The sequence below is a fragment of the Macaca nemestrina genome, chromosome 20, assembly GCF_043159975.1.
Source record: "Macaca nemestrina isolate mMacNem1 chromosome 20, mMacNem.hap1, whole genome shotgun sequence".
In the NCBI taxonomy this organism is placed as follows: Eukaryota; Metazoa; Chordata; class Mammalia; order Primates; family Cercopithecidae; genus Macaca; species Macaca nemestrina.
In genome coordinates, this window is record NC_092144.1 from 9,497,869 (window position 1) to 9,517,041 (window position 19,173).

The 19,173-nt window shown below is 51.1% G+C and overlaps 1 protein-coding gene across 5 annotated transcripts in view; it reads left to right on the top strand.

Annotated features, from left to right (window-relative positions):
• LOC105477893 (complement C3) overlaps positions 1-18,656 on the top strand; it is a 36,134-nt gene extending 17,478 nt beyond the window's left edge. For 2 of the 5 annotated variants that reach the window (XM_011734864.2, XM_071085941.1), the window contains 17 exons: positions 307-382; positions 654-822; positions 3,075-3,164; positions 3,318-3,471; positions 4,829-5,001; positions 5,183-5,341; positions 8,994-9,053; positions 11,326-11,416; positions 12,471-12,516; positions 13,874-13,961; positions 14,229-14,315; positions 14,577-14,682; positions 15,186-15,275; positions 16,818-16,904; positions 16,993-17,082; positions 17,203-17,338; positions 17,824-18,656. In XM_011734864.2, the coding sequence (XP_011733166.2) occupies positions 307-382; positions 654-822; positions 3,075-3,164; positions 3,318-3,471; positions 4,829-5,001; positions 5,183-5,341; positions 8,994-9,053; positions 11,326-11,416; positions 12,471-12,516; positions 13,874-13,961; positions 14,229-14,315; positions 14,577-14,682; positions 15,186-15,275; positions 16,818-16,904; positions 16,993-17,082; positions 17,203-17,338; positions 17,824-17,956 (1,835 nt within the window). In that variant the 3' untranslated portion in view covers positions 17,957-18,656. Of the gene's footprint in view, positions 1-306; positions 383-653; positions 823-3,074; positions 3,165-3,317; positions 3,472-4,828; positions 5,002-5,182; positions 5,342-8,993; positions 9,054-11,325; positions 11,417-12,470; positions 12,517-13,873; positions 13,962-14,228; positions 14,316-14,576; positions 14,683-15,185; positions 15,292-16,817; positions 16,905-16,992; positions 17,083-17,202; positions 17,339-17,823 lie in introns of those variants that run through there. The other 3 variants (XM_071085940.1, XM_011734932.3, XR_003016737.2) reach the window with 3 other exon arrangements.
• Positions 18,657-19,173: the final 517 nt, after the last annotated feature.

Genomic DNA, 19,173 nt, shown 5'->3' on the forward strand with positions numbered 1-19,173 from the left:
AATACCTATGATTTCTTCCAGCAGCAACTCCAAGGGTAGCATGCCCTGCCCCAGAGTCCCCGAGGTGAAGGTTTCCTGGGTTACACTCAGAGACAACTGCATCCTGGGTCCCTCAAAGTCATTCCTGAGCCCTGCTCCTCACTTACACCTGGGCCCTAAACACCCCTCCAAAGCACACCTGGACAACAGGTCTCCCCCTCTAGATTACCTCTATGCGTGACACCCCCACGTCACCTCCAGTCCCTGCCCGCCAGGTTATTCCTGATAACACTGACTGTCCCTCAAAGCCCTGCTCTGTTGCCTCAGGCTACACTCGGATGCTGACCCACCGGAGTTCAGACGGCACCTACCACACCTCCAAGGGGAGCCCAGGAAGCACCTGGTGAGGAAGACCCTGTCACTCCTGTCGCTGCCACCCTGGAAGCCCACGGGGCCAGTCTGGGGTCTGATGACTCAGGAACATCCACGCTGTAGAGTCTTGGGGTCTTGGGGTGTCCAGCACATGGGTCTGGGGAATTCTACACTGGCAGGCCTGGGCAGTGGCAAATGGCAGGGGTCCACCTGGAATGGTGTGGACCATGGCGTAGACTCCCCCTATCCCAGAGCCCCCTTGGCTGCCGTTCGCACGTGTCACCTTCACCCTCTCCTGACAGGCTCACAAGCTATGTGTTCCGTGTCTTTGCCCTGGCCTACTCTACAATGACGACCCAAGTGCTTAGCCTGTCCTCTCTCTGTGACATGGCCAACTGGATCGTCACCAACAGGCAGGCGGAGGACGGGCACTTCCTGGAGGAGGGTCCCGTGGTCATGACATCCATGCAGGTGATCACACCCCTCCCTGCCTGGGCCATTCAAACAAATCCCAGGGACTCTGTGCGCTAAGACGGAGATTTCAGGCTCCCAATCTGTTCTTGGGCAGAATGAGAACAGGAAAGAGTTGAGGCTCGGTGCCAAGGATCACATCCCCGCCCAGGTCTAAACCACCTCACACTCTTCCTCATCCCCACATCAAGCAGTGGCCTGTCCTGTCCCTTCTCCCTCGGGCACTGAGTCCTCCCCAGCTTGCACACCCATCCCCACCGCGTCCCCTCACACCAGCATCCAGAAATGTCTTTCAAACGCAGCCTGGCAGGTCTCTCCCCTGCTCAAACACCTGCTGTAGCTCACAGCTATCTTTGTCTGTATCACCTCCTAGGCCTCGCCCCACCACTCCTTTCTCAGTATTCACACTTAACCACTCATAGGCTCCTCCAACTCTCCTCCAAAAAGTACTTTTGCTGCCTTCTCTGCAAGCAACAGGCCAAATTATTATTATTACTATTTATTATTTTGAGATAGAGTTCCACTCTGTCACTCAGACTGGAAGGTAGTGGCATGATCTCAACTCACTGCAACCTCCATCTCCTGGGTTCAAGCGAGTCTTATGCCTCAGCCACCCGAGTAGCTGAAATTACAGGCATGTGTCACCAGATCCAGCTAATTTTCACATTTTTGTTTTAGTAGATGGGGTTTCACCATGTGGTCCAGGCTGGTCTCAAACTCCTGCCCTTAAGTGGTCTGCCTGCCTCGGCCTCCCAAAGTTCTGGGATTACAGACATGAGCCTCGGCTGGAGTGCAGTAGCACGACCTCGGCTCACTGCCTCTGCCTCCTGGGTTCGGCCTATTGTTACTATTTTTAGAGATAAGATCTTGCTCTGTTGCCCAGGCTGGAATGCAGTGGCACAATCATAGCTCATTACAGCCTCAAACTTCTGAGCTCAAGAGTCCCCTTGCCTTAGCCTCCTCAGTGGCTGGGACTAAAGGTGCAAACCACCATTCCTGGCTAATTTTTTTTTTTTTTTTTGAGATGGAGTCTCGCTCTGTTGCCCAGGCTGGAGTGCAGTGGTGAAATCTCGGCTCACTGCAACCTCTGCCTCCTGGGTTCAAGCGATTCTCCTGCCTCAGCTTCCTGAGTAGCTGGGAGTACAGGAATGCACCACCACACTTGGCTAATTTTTGTAGTTTTAGTAGAGACAGGGTTTTGCCATGTTGCCCAGGCTAGTCTCGAACTCCTGACCTCAGGTGATCTGCCCGCCTTTGCCTCCCAAAGTACTGGGTTTACAGGCATGAGCCATCACCTCTGACCCTGACATGACCTTCTTTTTTTTTTTTTTTTTTTTTTTTTGAGACGGAGTCTTGCTCTGTCACCCAGGCTGGAGTGCAGTAGCACGATCTCAGCTCACTGCAACCTCCGCCTCCTGGGTTCAAGCGATTCTTCTGCCTCAGCCTCCCGAGTAACTGGGACTGCAGGCAAGTCCGCTATATCAGGCTACTTTTTGTATTTTTAGTAGAGACAGGGTTTCACCGTATTCGCCAGGCTGGTCTCGAACTCCTGACCTCATGATCTGCCCACCTCAGCCTCCCAACATGCTGGGATTACAGGCGTGAACCACCGCACCCAGAATTTTTTTTTTTTTTTGAAACAGAGTCTTGCTCTGTCACCCAGGCTAGAGTGAAGTGGTGAGATCTCGGCTCACTGCAACATCTGCCTCCCAGGTTCGAGCGATTTTCCTGCCTCAGCCTCCTGAGTAGCTGGGACTACAGGCTCATGTCACCACGCCTGGTTAATTTTTTGTATTTTTTAGTAGCTATGGGGTTTCACCATGTTAGTCAGGATGGTCTCCATCTCCTGACATCATGATCCACCCGTGTCGGCCTCCCAAAGTGCTGGGATTACAGACGTGAGCCACCGCGCCTGGCCGACAAGACCTTCTTATAAGGGCACCAGTTATTAGACTTAGGGTCCACCCTAATCCAGTATGATCTCTTCTTAATTTTAATTACATCCTCAAAGACCCAGTTTCCAAATAAGATCACATCTTAGGCCAAGCATGAGCCACCGTGCCCGGCCGATAGCTTTTGACTGTAGGGCAGACCCCAGGGAGGCAAACCTCTCCTTTCTGTCTTCATCCCACCTCCACCATCATCCCGCCCAGAGCTGGGTACCTGGAAACTTCTCAGGGTCAGACAGGAGAGGCTGAGGAAGGCATCTCCAAGACGCTGAGGGGATCACAGGTTGTACTCTGCGTCCACAGGGTGGCTACCAAGGCTCCGAGGAGGATGTATCCCTCACAGCTCTCGTCCTGATAGCCCTGAATGAGGGAAAGGAGTTGTGCAACCAGAAGGTAGGACCCCAGAGAGGAGGACAGGATCTGTATGGTCCTCTAGCCCCAGCATCTGGAAAGCTCCCACACCCTTATGTCCCCCTGGGTCCCTCTAACTTCTAGACTTCTTTCCTCTGATCATCTCCCTCTGGCCTCCTCCCTCTGACCCTCTAGAATTTAATGGCCAGCATCGAGAGAGCCCGTGGCTTCCTGGAGAGAAAACTTCCTGACATTCAGACAACCTTTGCCATAGCCATAACCTCCTACGCACTGGCCCTTGCCAACAGCTCCCAAGCCAACGACCGCCTGGACAGCTTTGCTAGCCCTAGTGAGTGTGGGATGCTTCTTAGTCAACCTCAGTCATGGAGTGGGGAGGGGGTGATCTCAAATCCAGCAATGTGTCATTCATCACTTAGTGTTTCCTGAGCATCCAGTGTGTATCAACTCTTGAGCTCAGACCCTGTGAGGCCAATGTAAACAACACTGATAAGTTCCCTGCCCTCAAGGGTCCCACCATCCTTGGAAGACACAATCGGAAGACAGACAGGTCACCATATAATTCCAAACTGAGGCTGGGGGCAGTGGCTCATGCCTGTAATCCCAGTCCTTTGGGAGGCCAAGGCGGGCGGATCACCTGAGGTCAGGAGTTTGAGACCAGCCTGGCCAACATGGTGAAACACTGTCTCTACTAAACACAAAAAAATTAGCCGGTCGTGGTGGTACATGCCTGTAGTCCCAGTTACTCAGGAGGCTGAAGCAGGAAAATCACTTGAACCCGCGAGGTGGAGCTTGCAGTGAGCCAAGATAGCGCCACTGCACTCCAGCCTGGGCAACAGAGTGGGACTCCATCTCAAAAAAAAAAAAAAAAAAAAAATCCCATGGTTGATCCTATCTCATCCCCAAGGGTCCATATCCCATCTTCTCCATTCCACAAATTAAAGAAAGTGGAACTAGGAAAATTTGCTTGCAGTGGGACTAGAGGGACCTGAAGGATTTTTTTTTTTTTTTTTTTTTTTTTGAGACAGAGTCTTGCTCTTGTCGCCCAGGCTGGAGTGCAATGGCATGATCTCAGCTCACTGCAACCTCCACCTCCCAGGTTCAAGTGATTCTCCTGCCTCAGCCTCCTGAGTAGCTGGGATTACAGGCACCCACCAGCACACCTGGCTAATTTTTTTGTAATTTTAGTAGAAACGGGGTTTCACCATGTTGGCCAGGCTGGTCTCGAACTCCTCAGGTGATCCACCTGGCTTGGCCTCCCAAAGTTCTGAGATTACAGGTGTAAGCCACCACGCCCAGCCAGGAACTTTTTCTGAAACTCAATTTCCCCATCAGAAAATAGATCCCATCTCCTAAGGTCGTTCTGAAAATTGGATGTCCGTGTTTCCTCAGCAAAGAGCTTCACATAAACTAGGTGATCAAGACTTGGCACGGTGGCTCACGCCTGTAATCCCAACACTTTGGGAGGTCGAGGTGAGAGAATGGCTTGAGCCAGGAGTTCAAAACCAACCTTGACAACATAATGAGAACTCCCCCACCCCCACTCCTCCATCTCTACAAAAATAAAAATAAAGTAGGTGATCAGTAAGATGGCAGATGAGAAAACTGGGCCAGATGACACAAGGAGAGGGCAGGTTACGGTGGGTGGGCCCAGCTCTGAGTGACAAGGTGGGCGTCCCTGTTTCTAGACAAAACCCACTGGCCGGTGGATGAGCAGAACCTCGGCTCCCTGTACACCATTGAGGCCACAGCCTACGCGCTCATGCAGAAGCTGGAGATGCGCCGGTACAATGAGACGCACGCCATCGCCAAGTGGCTACTAGAGAAACGGGAGCTGGGAGGAGGCTTCGGGTCCACCCAGGTGACGGGGACCCCCGGGAGGTGAGGGCCAGAGTCGCTAGCCGAGATGCTGACGCGACTAGTCCAACGCTGGAGTGTGGGTGGCTGTCCGTGGTGCTGACACGCCGGCCGATGGTTTCTCGAGTGCTGTCTGTGGTGCTGATCCACGTTCCCCCATCTCCCCGCCCCATTCCAACACTCAGACCACGGTGGTGGCCCTTGAAGCTCTGACCCGCTTCCGCGAAGATGTCCCCTTCCAGGGCGTCCAGGATCTCCACGTCCAGGTCAGCGCCCCCAAGAAAGCCCTGAATGTGAATTGGCACATTGATCACAACAATGCCTACCAACAGCGGTCAGCAAAGGTATGTCACTAAGGGGCAGGCCAGAGTACACGCAGAAAAGACATTGGAGATGAGGCGAAGTGTCATGTCCCTGCTGATCTCCCTCCTCAAGACACACCCCAAGATATCATAAGCGATGGAAATGTGGCTATACTGTCAATGTATTGATTCTTGTATTCCATCAACATTTCCTGAGCATCTACTATGCATCAAAGACTCTCCTAGGCATTGAGGTTATTTTATGAAAGATCCATGGTCCCTGCTCTTATGGTATCTAGAAGATTCCATAAGATCTAGAAGAAAATGGGCCAGGTGACGTGACTCACGCCTATAATCCCAGGACTTTGGGAGGCTGAGGTGTGTGGATCACCTGAGGTCAGGCGTTCGAGACCAGCCTGGTCAATGTAGTGAAACCCCATCTCTACTAAAAATACAAAAATTGGCCGGGCGCGGTGGCTCACGCCTGTAATCCCAGCACTTTGGGAGGCCGAGGCGGGCGGATCACAAGGTCAGGAGATCGAGACCACGGTGAAACCCCGTCTCTACTAAAAATACAAAAAATTAGCCGGGCGCGGTTGTGGGCGCCTGTAGTCCCAGCTACTCGGGAGGCTGAGGCAGGAGAATGGCGTGAACCCGGGAGGCGGAGCTTGCAGTGAGCCGAGATCGCGCCACTGCACTCCAGCCTGGGCGACAGAGCGAGACTCCGTCTCAAATAATAATAATAATAATAATAATAATAATAATAATAATAATAATAAAAATACAAAAATTACCTGGGCATGGTGGTGCGTGCCTGTAATCTCGGCTACTCAGGAGGCTGAGGCAGGAGAATCACTTGAACCCAGGAAGAGGAGGAAGTTGTAGTTACCTGGGATTGCACCTGGGTGGCAGAGTGAGACTCCATCTCAAAATAAAAATAAAAATAAATATAAAAAAATAAATAAATAAATGAAAAGAAATGACACCCTGGGCAACATCGCGAGACTCCATCTCTACTAAAAAAGAAAAGAAGGAAAACAACTCATCTAAGGTCATGCATTGTTTAGTGGATGTCCCTGGATAAATAGTTGTCAAGATGAAGAAAGCAGAGGGAGGGGAAGAGTGTTTCTTTTTGTTGTTGTTGTTGTGGTGGTGGTGGTGGTTGTTGTTGTTGTTGTTGAGACAGAGTCTGACTCAGTCACCCAGGCTGGAGTGCAGTGGCATGATCTTGCCTCACTGAAACCTCCATCTCCTGTGTCAGCCTCCCCAGTAGCTGAGATTACAGGCATGCACCATTCAGCTAATTTTTGTAGTTTTAGTAGAAATGGGGTTTCACCATGGTGGCCAGGCTGGTCTCGAAATCCTAGCCTCATGTGACCCACCTGCCTCGGCCTCCCAAATTGCTGGGATTACAGGCATGAGCCACCATGCCCAGCTAAGGAAGAGTGTTTCTGACATAGGGAACAGCACAGAGTGGAGACCCGGAGCCACTCAGGCACAGGAATGGTCAGAAGGGAGAACAGCAAATAAAGCAGGCTATTAGGAGGCTTGAAGGCTGGCAGAGCTCAGCAGAGGGCTGGGAGGCCATGGCAAGAATTAGGACTTGGTCCTATAGGCGATAAGATTTGATCTTATAGGCAATGAGATTTGAGTGACTGGCTGTGATTTTTTTCTTTCTTTTTCTTTTTTTTTTTTTCTTTTTTTTTCCTTTTTTTTTTTTTTTGTTATTTTTTGTTTTTTAGAGACAGGGTCCTACTCTGTTGCCCAGGCTGGAGTGCAGTGACACAAACATAGTTCATGGCAGACTCTAATTCTTGGGCTCGAGCAATCCTCCTGCTTTAGCCTCCTGAGTAGCTGGGACTAGACATGCACCAGCATGTCCGACTTAATTTTCAATTTTTTTTGTAGAGATGGGGTCTAGCTAAATTGCCCAGGTATGTTTTGAACTCCTGGGCTCAAGCAATCCTCCCCCTTTGGCTTCCCACATTGCTGGGATCACAGGCATGCCATTATGTTTGGTTTGGCTGTGAATTTTTAAAATTTTATTCTGGCTGATGCAAGAAGACTATAATGAGGAAAACAAGAGTAGCTGCAGATGAAGATAGAGATTAGATTGGTGGTTGCCAGAGGATAGGAAGTGCACGAAGAAAGGGAGGGATGAAAAGAAGTCGATTAATGGGTACAAGCATATGGTTCGATAGAAGAAATAAGACTGAGTGTTTGATAGATTCGTAGGGTGACTATAGTTTACAATAATCTATTGCATATTTCAAAATAGCTGGAAGAAAAGAATTAGCATAATTTTAGCATAAAGAAAAGACAAATATTTAAGGTGATGGATATCTGAGGTACACTGATCTGATCTTTACATATTATATGAATGCATTACATTATCACAGGTGCCTTGAAACTATGTACATCCATTAGGCATCAATTTTTTTTTTTTTGAGATGGAGTCTCACTCTGTCGCCCAGGCTGGAGTGCAGTGGCACAGTCTCAGTTCACTGCAGGCTCTGCTTCCTGGGGTCAAGTGATTCTCCTGCCTCAGCCTCCTGAGTAGGTGGGATTACAGGCACCTGCCACCACCCTCAGCTAATTTTTGTATTTTTTAGTAGAGACGGGGTTTCACCATGTTGGCCAGGCTGCTCGAACTCCTGACCTCAGATGGTCCACCTGCCTTGGCCTCCCAAAGTGCTGGGATTACAGGCATGAGCCACTGCACCCAGCCCATTATGCATCAATTTTAAAAGACAAAGAAAAATAAAGAGAGGTGCAGAGGTGCCAGTGAGAAGGGGCTCATGGGAGCTCCGCACACAGAGAAACTTGGAAATGCTCCAAAGAGAACAGATTCCAGGGATGTACATTAGGACACAGCCTGAGCTGAGGCGTGCAGATAATCTGAGGTCAGGAGTTCAAGACCAGCCTGGCCAACATGGTGAAACCCCATCTCTACTAAAAATATCAAAATTAGCTGGGCGTGACAGCACAAGCCTGTAGGCCCAACTACTCGGAAGGCTGAGGAAGGAGAATCACTTGAACCCAGGAGGCAGAAGTTGCAGTGAGCCGGGATCATGCCACTGCACTCCAGCCTGGGCAACAAAGCGAGTCTCTGTCTCAAAAAAAAAAAAAAAAAAGACACAGCCTTAGGCTGGACTTGGTGGCTCATGCTTGTAATCCTAACACTCTGGGAGTCCAAGGTGGGTGGATCACTTGAGGTCAGGAGTTCAAGACCAGCATGGGCAACATAGTTAGATCCTGTTACTACAAAAAAATACCAACAACAAAAAAAAATTAGCTAGGTGTGGTGGCACACACCTGTAGTCCCAGCTACTTTGGAGGCTAAGACAGGAGGATCGCTTGAGACCAGAAGGCAGAGGCGCACCAAGGTGAGCCGAGGTCGCACCACTGCACTCCAGCCTGGGCTACAGACTGAGACCTGGTCTCAAAAACAAACAAACAAAACAGGCTGAATGAGCAGTTCCGGTTGATCTATGATAGTGTAGACACCACAAATGATCTCTGAAGAGGGAAAAGCAAAACCATCTGCGTGGAGAGAGATGGAAAATGAATCACCAGGTCCCAGGTTAGGGAATAACCGAGGCCCTGGTGAGTGTTTAGGCCTCACATCCCCCTACACTTGACCCTCACTTTGCTGCTTCTTCCATCCTTAAATCTTCCCCTTTGTTCTCTTCAGTTCCTTGCCCAGGATGACCTAGAGATCAAAGCCAGTGGCAACGGGAGAGGCACCATCTCGGTAGGTTTTGTATTCAACTGTATTAGTCTGTTCAGGCTGCCACAGCAAAATAGACTGGGTGGCTTATAAACAACAGAAATTGGCCCAGCATGGTGGCTCATGCCTGCAATCCCAGCATTTTGAGAGGCCCAGGCGGGAGAATCGCTTGAGTCCAGGAGTTCAAGATGCACTGGGGCAACAGAGTGAGACTCTGTCTCTACAAAAAATTGAAAAATTAGCTGGGCATGGTGGCACATGTCTATAGTCACAGCTACTCAAGAGGCTGAGGTGGAAGGATTGCTTGAGCCCAGGAGGTAGAAGTTGCAGTGAGTCGTGATCAAGACTTTGCATTCTCCCCTAAATGATAAAGTAAGATTCTATCTCAAAGGAAGGAAGGAAGAGAAAGAGAAGAAAGAAAAGAAAGGAAAGCAAGAAAGCAAGAAAGAAAGGCCAGGTGCAGTGGCTTGACTGGGCACGGTGGATCAGGCCTGTAATCCCAGCAGTTTGCGAGGCCGAAGGGGGAGGATCACCTAAGGTCAGGAGTTCGAGACTAGCCTGGTCAATGTGGTGAAACCCTGTCTCTATAAAAATTACGAAAGTTAACCAAGCATGGTAGCGGGCACCTGTAGTACCAGCTACTCAGGAGGCTGAGGCAGGAGAATCAGTTGAACACAGGAGGCAGAGTTTGCAGTGAGCCAAGATTGAGCCATTGCACCCCAGTCTGGGTGACTAGAGCAAAACTCTGTCAGAAAGAAAGAAGAAAGCAAAGAAAGAAAGAGAGAGGGAGAGGAGGAGGAGGAGGAGAAGAAGAAGGAGAAGAAGAAGAAGGAGGAGGAGGAGGAAGGAAGGAAGGAAGGAAGGAAGGAAGGAAGGAAGGAAGGAAGGAAGGAAGGAAGGAAGGAAGAAAGAAAGAAAGAAAGACACACAAGTAAGAAAGGGGAAAGAAAGAGAGAGAGGGAGAAATTTATTGCTCACAGTTCTGGAAGATGGGAAGTCCAATATCAAGGCAAGGTACACTCTCTGTTTCAGGCTGGGCATGGTGGCTCACGCCTGTAATCCCATCACTTTGGGAGGCCAAGGCAGGCAGATCACAAGATCAGGAGATCGAGACCATCCTGGCTAACAGGGTGAAACCCCGTCTCTACTAAAAATACAAAAAATTAGCCGGGCGTGGCGGTGTGCACCTATATTCCCAGCTGCTGGGGAGACTGAGGCAGGAGAATGGTGTGAACCTGGGAGGCAGAGCTTGCACTAAGCCGAGATCGCGCCACTGCACTCCAGCCTGCGCAACACAGCAAGACTCTGTGTCAAAAATAAATAAATAAATAAATAAATAAATAAATAATATATTATACTAATATTATTATTTATTTATAACCTAAATAAATAAATATAGGCCAGTCGGTGTGATTCATGCCTGCAATCCCAGCACTTTGGGAGGCTGAGTGCTGGGATGACGTCCATTATTTTTTTTTTTTTTTTGAGATGGAGTCTCGCTCTGTCACCCAGGCTGGAGTGCAGTGGCGCGATCTCAGCTCACTGCAATCTCTGCCTCCCAGGTTCAAGTGATTCTCTTGCCTCAGCTTCCTGAGTAGCTGGGACTACAGGTGCACAGCAGCATGCCCGGCAAATTTTTTGTATTTTTAGTAGAGACAGGGTTTCACCATATTGGCCAGGCTGGTCTCAAACTCCTGACCTGAAGTAATCTGACTGCCTTGACCTCCCAAAGTGCTGGGATTCCAGGCATGAGCCACCATGCCCGGCCTGACATCCATGACCTCTTCCAGCCCCATGACATATGCCTGGGGCTGTAATCCAGCAGTTTGGGACATATGACAGCTCTTTTGTTCATCAAAAGGTTGTCTGGTGTCGTGTTCCAGACAGTGGAGTCATGGCTAAATCTCTGCCTTTGTTATGTGACCCTGAGCAAGTCATACCTTTCTTCAAGCCTCTGTGAATGGGTTAAAATTAAATAAAATTCAAAATTCAGTTTCTCCATCGAACTAGCCACGTTTCAAGTGTTCGGTAGCCACGTGTGGCTAATGGCTGCCACATTGGACAATGCCAAATGGGACCATTTCCGTTACTGCATAAAGTTCTTTTACACAGAGCTGGTCTAGACTCCAGACACGGCTCTGGCCACTGCACCTAGGAATTGATGGGGTCAGGGAGGGGGGCGATCTTGCAGTAAATTCCCCACATGGCCAGAGACTTGGAAAGTCAAGGATTGGGGTACAGAGGAAAGGCAGTGCATGGGGAAGGGCTCTGACAGCCCCCTTTCCTGGCCTGGCAGATCCTGACCATGTACCACAAGTCCCCAGAGTCCTGGGAGGACAACTGCAACCTGTACCACCTGAATGTGACTCTCCACAGTGTCTTAGAAGGTAAGCCTGGTGTGGCTACAGGAGGAGCAAGCGTAGAGTTTTAGGAGAAGAAGTTGGAAAGGTGATGGGGGAAGATGGTGTAGGGACTTGTTAGCCACAGTGAGGACTTTGGCTTTTGTTCTGAGTAAGGTGGGGCATGGAAGGTTCCAAAGAGAGGAGGGACGTGACCTAGCACAGGTTTGCACAGGCTCCCTCTGATCTGACCACTCTAGAAGGTGAGGGTGGGAGCCAGGTGACCAGGAAGGACGTGACTGCATTGGTCCTGCAGGAGATGACGGAGGCCAAGCCAGATTAGGGACTCTGGAGACTATCAGATATTAGTGGGCCAGGCACAGTGGCTCATGCTTGCTATTCCAACACTTTGGGAGGCTGAGGCAGGAGGATCGCTTGAGCTCAGGAATTCAAGACCAGCCCGGGTAGCATAGTGAGACCCCATCTCTACAAAAAATTAGCTGGGCATGGTGATGCTTGCCTGTGGTTCCAGCTACTCAGGAAGTTGAGGTGGGAAGATCACTTGAGCCCAGGAGGTGGAGGCTGCAGTGAACCATGATTGCGCCATTGCACTCTAGCCTGGGCAACAGAGTGAGACCCTCTTTCAAAAGAAAAAAAAAAAAACAGAGAAATAGTTGGATTCCACAGTTCCCAGCCTGGGGCACCAAGAAGGAGAGAGGACTATTGGGAGCTCACTGTGGGAGTAAGAGGAACAACCCTCACCAGTCCCATGAATTTTAGGGACTAAACATCGCCAAGGTTCTGGTTTTTGCTTCATTTCTTAATAATAATAACAATAATAATAATAGTTACAAAGCACCGATCAGGCACCATGCTGAGGGCTTTACTTGTATTAACTTATTTAATCCTCACAACAACCCTGTTGGGTTGGGAATATTATGATCCCCCCTTATGGATGAGTAAACTGAAGCACAGAGAAGTTAAGCAACTTGCTCAAAGTCACACAGCAGAGGCAGGATTTGAATCCAAGAAGCTGGCTCCAGAGACTGTGCACTTGGTCACTGTGCTCCCCAGCCTCTAAACTGCTGCCTTCTCTCTGCAGAAAATAAAAAGGGAGACGAGACCTTTCGGCTCAGGATGGAAACAAGGTCAGGGCACCAGGATCTTGAACTGGGCGGGAGGAAGCTCTCACTTTCTGGGACCCAGATTCCTTAGCGGCCTTCCTTGTGTACTGAGTGGACAGTGGGAACCAGCCAAGCTTGCCTCTCCATGTCTGTCCCCCATTCTGTCCCTGCCTCCTGCCATGTCTGCATGTCCTCAGATGACCGACAGGCTCTACCTCAGCTGACATGCTCCGTGACTCAGATGCCCGGAGCTGGCTCCAAGCCCTGAAGCTCTCCCCGTGGTTCTCATTTTCTCCAGACACCCCAGCCCCCACCCCAGTCCTGCCCTGTCCATACCTTCCTTGCCCAAGTTTGCTTCAGATAGAAACATTATTGGGCACCTACTCTGTGCCAGGCCCTGTTCTTGGAGCCAGGGACCCAGCTATGAGCAAGGCAGCCTCTCCCTGCCCTGGCGAAGCCCACAGTCTATCAGGAGAGACAGACAATCACCAAATTATCATACAGAACCAGTATGAAATGGCAAATGTGATTTCATGTGGCAAAGGAGAGGTTTACAGAGCCATGGGAGGCAAATCAGAGAATGATCTGGGCCTGGCGTGGTGGCTCGTGCCTGTAATCCTAGCACTTTGGGAAGCCGAGAGGATCACTTGACCCCAGGAGTTTGAGGCCAGCCAGGGCAACACAGCAAGACCTCATCTCTTAAAAATAAATAAATAAATAAATAAATAAATAAATAAATAAATAATAAAAATTAAAAAATTAGCTAGCGGTGGGGGTGCATGTCTATAGTCTCAGCTACTCATGAGCCTGAGACAGGAGGATCACTTGAGCCCAGGAAGCTGAGGCTACAGTGAGCCATGATTGAACCACTGTGCTCCAGCCTGAGTGACCGTGTTTCAAAAAAAAAAAAGAATGATCTGGTGTGTGGGGTGTAGGTTGGGGAAGGCTTCCCAGAGGGAAGATACATCCCAGAGGGAAGATACATCCCAGAGGGAGTGATACATCAGCTGAGATGGAAAACACGAGAGGTGTTTCAGGATGAAGAGGCAGGAGCGAAGATTCCAGGCTGAGTGAACAGCATGTGCAAAGGCCCGATGGCAGGAGAGGGAACAAGGCTAACCGTGATCAAATGGAGGCCGAGGTGGGAGGAGGTGATGTGGAAGGGTGTCAGGATTGAGGCAAGGCATTTGGTCATTGAAGCAAGGAGGCAAGGTAGTCAGATTTCTGCTTGCTAAAGCTCTGTGTTGTGAGTGGCAAAGGGGACATGCGGAGACCTGGGAGGAGGCTACTGCACTAGTCCAAGCCAGAGACAATAGCAGTGGAGAGGATGGAGAGAGAGACGGGAGGACAGTGGGGGAAGACTGAGGCTGTGAATTTCCAGGTTCCAGAACAATCGAGAGGCCACAATGACCATCATGGAGGTCTCCCTGCTCACTGGCTTCTACCCCAACCAGGATGACCTCAAACAGGTAACGCAGACCCCACCTACAGGCTTCCTGAGCAGCCTTTCCATACTTCCCACATGGATGCAGGGCGGTGTCTACTCAAATCAAGGTTCCTGGGTTAATGCCCCATTGTCACTTCTGGGTGACTCCCTGCATGGCCTCAACCAAATATTTTCCCTGCTTGGGCCTCAGTTTCCTCTACTGTGAGGTTGACTGGACAAAGGCTGGAGCTCTAGGGCTAGGGGCCTTGGAGGCTGTCAGCCACCCTCTAGTCTCCACCCTCTGCCCCAGCTCACGAGTGATGTGGAGAGGTACGCCTTTCAGTACGAAACCAAGACAAGTACTAGCGACAGCACCGTTGTCCTCTACCTGGAAAAGGTGAGAGGGGCTGGGTGCCCTCCGCCAGAGATGTGTGGGCACCCCGGGGGCTGGAGAACCCAAGGTCGGTCCCCTGGGTGGTTTTGCAGAGAGCCAGGCCCTCTGAGATCAGCCCCTCCGGTTGCGATTCCTGTGGTCAAGGTCACATGGTCCGTGGTCATGGCCAACGCCAACAGCCAAGGCCTCGTAGTCAGTGCCACGAGGTCAGTGTCCCACGGTCAGTGGCCCTGGCCGGCTCAGACAGGACTCTGTTCTCTCCAGCTCTCCCATGAGAAAAACACAGTGCTGGGCTTTCGTGTTCACAGGATGCTGCAGGCGGAGTTCCTGCAGGCCGCCCTGGTCACTATCTACGACTACTACGAGCCTTGTAAGGAGGGGCCCCGTGCATGGGGATGAGGCCTGCAAAGGACAGGGCCAGGTGCCAGGCGATGAGAGACTGGGAATTGCCAAAAGGGAGCTGGGTCTGGGTGGACATAAGGGGCGTGGTCTTATTGGAGTGACCTTCGTGGGCAGGGACAGGAAGGAGACGGGGAGAAGTTGAAAGGGGACTGGGCGTGGCCTGCTGGGAATGGGTGGGGAAGGGGCAGGCTCTTTTGAGTGGGCGTGGCCTGTCGACAGAGGTGGCTGGCCAGGGCCCTTCAAAGTGAGGTTTGCAGTGGGCAGGGCCAGGAAGAGGGGAAGGTCTGGGAGGACCTGGAAAGCACAGCCCAGTGACAAGGAGAGGCAGGAAGGAGCCTGGACTTTGAAGGATGGGGAAGACAAGGCCAGGGCCCAGAGCAGGTGAAGACCAGGCCAGGTAGGCACTGAACCCCCAGGAACACTGGCCCAAGACAACGCACCCCCCTCAACCCCTGCACCCTCCATTCACAGCCCGGAGGTGCAGCACTTTCTACAACCTGCCTACAGAGCAATCTTCCCTGCGAAAGATCTGCCACAAAGACGTCTGCAGATGTGCAGAGGGTGAGATGTGCCGAGGGTGAGCCCCATGCCGCCAGGCTGAGGCTGCCAGGTTGTGGGGGGTGGATCCAGGAGCCCTTCAAGCCTCCTCCTGGCTATAGTCTGGCCTGAGTTTAGACAGAAAGAGAAAGAGACAGAGACAAAGAGAGACAGAAAGAAGGCACAGAGAGACAAAGCTTGTCACACACACACTCGCACTGCCAAGGATCAAATGACATGGAGACAGAGAGAAAGACACAAAGAGACGACGACAGGAGAAATAGACAAGAAAGTGACCAAAAAGAGAGACAGACGCTGGGCATGGTGGCTTACACCTGTAATCCCAGCACTTTGGGAGAGGATGGCTTGAGGCCAGGAGTTCCAGATCAGCCTGCGCAACAGAGAGACCATCTCTACAAATAAAAAAAAAATTAGCCAGGAGTGGTGGTAAGTACCTGTAGCCCTAGCTACTTGGGCGGCTGAGGCAGGAGAATCACTTGAGCCCAGGAGTTGGAGGCTGTAGTGAGCTATGCTTGTGCCACTGCACTCCAGCCAGGGTGATACAACAAGACCTTCTCTCAAAAATAAATTTTAAAAAGCCGGGCTCAGTGGCTTACACCTGTAATCCCAGCATTTTGGGAGCCAAGGTGGGTGGATCACTTCAGGTTAGGAGTTCAAGACCGGCCTGGTCAACATGGTGAAATTCCATCTCTACTGAAAATACAAAATTTAGCTAAGCGTTGTGGTGCATGTCTGTAGTCCCAGCTACTTGGAAGACCGAGGCACAAGAATCGCTTGAACCTGGGAGGAGGAGGTTGCAGTGAGCTGAGATCATACCACTGCATTCCAGCCTGGGCAACAGAGCGAGACTCTGTCTCAAAAAAATAAATAAATAAATAGGTCAAGTATGATGGCTCACACCTGCTGTCCCAACACTTTGGGAGGCCAAAGTGAGAGGATTGCTTCGGCCTAGGAATTTGAGACCAGTCAGGGCAACATAGTGAGACTCTTCATCTCTTAAAAAATAATAATAGGCCGGGCGCGGTGGCTCAAGCCTGTAATCCCAGCACTTTGGGAGGCCGAGACGGGCGGATCACTAGGTCAGGAGATCGAGACCATCCTGGCTAACACGGTGAAACCCCGTCTCTACTAAAAAATACAAAAAACTAGCCGGGCGTGGTGGCGGCGCCTGTAGTCCCAGCTACTCGGGAGGCTGAGGCAGAAGAATGGCGTGAATCCGGGAGGCGGAGCTTGCAGTGAGCTGAGATCCGGCCACTGCACTCCAGCCTGGGCGGCAGAGCGAGACTCCGTCGCAAAAAAAAAAAAATAAATAAATAATAATAATAATAATAATAATGAGAGCGAGAGAAGGAAAAGAAAGGAAGGAGGAAGGAAAAAGAAAAAGAAAAAGAAAGAGAGAGAGAGACAGAGAGAGAGCCCCACAGACTAGAAGGGCCAGATCCAGAGACCCAGGTCTGGGGGCTGAAGGGAGGGAGGGTGGGGGGTTAATGGGAGGAAGTCCCCTGTCCCAGTGCAGCCAGAGCAGCCGCCCACCTGATCCTGCAGGACAGTGCCCATCCCTGCAGAAGCCCAGTGGCCAATTGAGGCAGGAGGAGCTCCAGACAACAGCATGTGAGGCAGGCGTGGATTTTGGTGAGTGTGGGGAGCCGCAGGGGACAGGCAGAGCCCACTTGCAGGCCGAATGCCAACACGACACCCTTCTGCCCTCCCCGTTCCCCAGTGTACAAGACAAAGCTGGAATCTGTGGAGGTCTCTGCCTCCAACCCTTACGTCTATTACAACATGCAGCTCGAAGACATCATTAAGAGTGGTATGTCCCAGGTGACAAAGGAAGAATCCCAGTGTGGGGTCACCCTGTGGGCCTACCCTGGGGGTCCCATTGTGTGGGAGGGTCAGACTTATGTGTGCGCACACACTGGGTTTTCTCCAGGCACAGATCCTGCCACACCCCTTGCCATGAAGAAATTCATCTCCCATGCCACCTGCCACGACTCCCTGGGGTTGCAAGAACAGGAATCGTACCTTATCATGGGCCAGACGTCAGACCTGTGGAGAATCAAATCTGAGTGCGTGAGGGGCTCCACCTGTCCTGGGAACTCAAGCCTGGGCCCTCTTCCTTACCCTCAACCCAGCCCTCAATTCCACAATTTTTGCTGGAGGTTCCAAGTGATTCTCCTGCCTCAGCCTCTCAAGTAGTAGCTGGGACTACAGGTGTGCACCACCACGCCTGGCTAGTTTTTGTATTTTTAGTAGAGACGGTGTTTCATCATGTTGGCCAGGCTGGTCTCGAACTCCTGGCCTCAAGTGATCCGCCCACTTTGGCCTCCCAAAATCCTGGGGTTATGGCCATGAGCCACTGCACCCGGCCAGGGAAGCATTTACTAATTCCCAGTGATTTGGACTAAGAGGGTGGAAGACCAGAGAGGGCCTTTGGGTGGGGACACTACAGGCTAAGGCTCTGGCAGGCTGTCAGACAGGGCAGGGCAGGGAGGTTGCCATATCCCCAGGGTCGCCAGGCCCTCCTCACCTTCTTGCTTCTTGTAACCCACAGTTACAGCTACGTTCTGGGCAGGGAGACGTTCCTCATGCTTTGGCCAGCAGATGGAGATGCCAGCAAGAAAGAATTGCGGAAGCAACTGGACGAATTTTCGGAATATATGCGCACCCATGGCTGCGAGTCCTGAGCCTCCTCAGCTTTCAGGGAGGTGACACCAGGCAGCTCTGGGCCACTGGGTTTAACCCCAAATAAAGAGCACAAGATATCACACCCAAACCCTGGACACTTGTCCCTGTTGCACCTTTCACCAGGGGACCTGCACAACCTGCTCTGGCATGACGTGGACCTGTCTCCTCCCTCTTCCCCCGCTACTTGGGTGGCTGAGGTGGGAGGCTCACTCGAGCCCAGGAGTTGGAGGCTGTAGTGAGCTATGCTCACTACATTTGGCTCCGTTCTGACCACACTGGCCTCCTTTGTATCCTTCCAGCATCCACCTCCGCGGGAAGATGATTCCCAGCTCTGGGCTTTTGCACCCACCATCCCTCTCCCAGGTGCACCCCTCCCCCTAAAGTCGGCTTAGCTTGAATCGTTCCCTTTTCTGGGCTCTGTTTAATTGTCACCTCTGGCATGGTGGCTCATACCTGTAATCCCAGCACTTTGGGAGGCCAAGGTGGGTGGATGTTAAGTGTGTGTTTTCCCTGCCCCACAATGTCAGCTCCTTAAAGTCGGGGTTGTATCTGTCTTATTCGCTGTGGTATTCCCTGTTTTTACAGCAGGAGCTGGAACTCAGTAGGTGCTCAGGAAATGAGTGTTGACTCAGTGAATAGACGGATGGATGAATGAGTCAGTGAATAAATGGATGGCTGAGTTTGATGCCCACATTCTGAGCTTGGCCCTAATGGTTCACTTGCTGTGTAACTTCAAGCAGCTTATAGTGATGGAAGCTTTGTTTTGGTTTTGGTTTGGTTTTGTTTTGTTTTGTTTTTTGAGACAGAGTCTCGCTCTATCGCCCAGGCTGGAGTGCAGTGGTGCGATCTCAGCTCATTGCCACCTCTGCCTCCCAGGTTCAAGCAATTTTCCTGTCTCAGCCTCCTGAGTAGCTGGGACTACAGGTGCCCGCCAGCACGCCCGGCTAATTTTTTGTATTTTTAGTAGAGACGAGGTTTCACCGTGTTAGCCAGGATGGTCTCGATTTCCTGACCTCGTGATCCGCCCGCCTCAGCCTCCCCAAGTGCTGGGATTACAGGCGTGAGCCATCACACCCAGCCAGATTCTAGATTCTTAGATTCTTAGTACGGTTTTTTTTTTTCTTTCTTTCTTTCCCTTTATTTTTTTTGACAGAGTCTCACTCTGTTGCCCAGGCCAGAGTACTGTGGTGTGATCTAGGCTCACTGCAACCTCTGT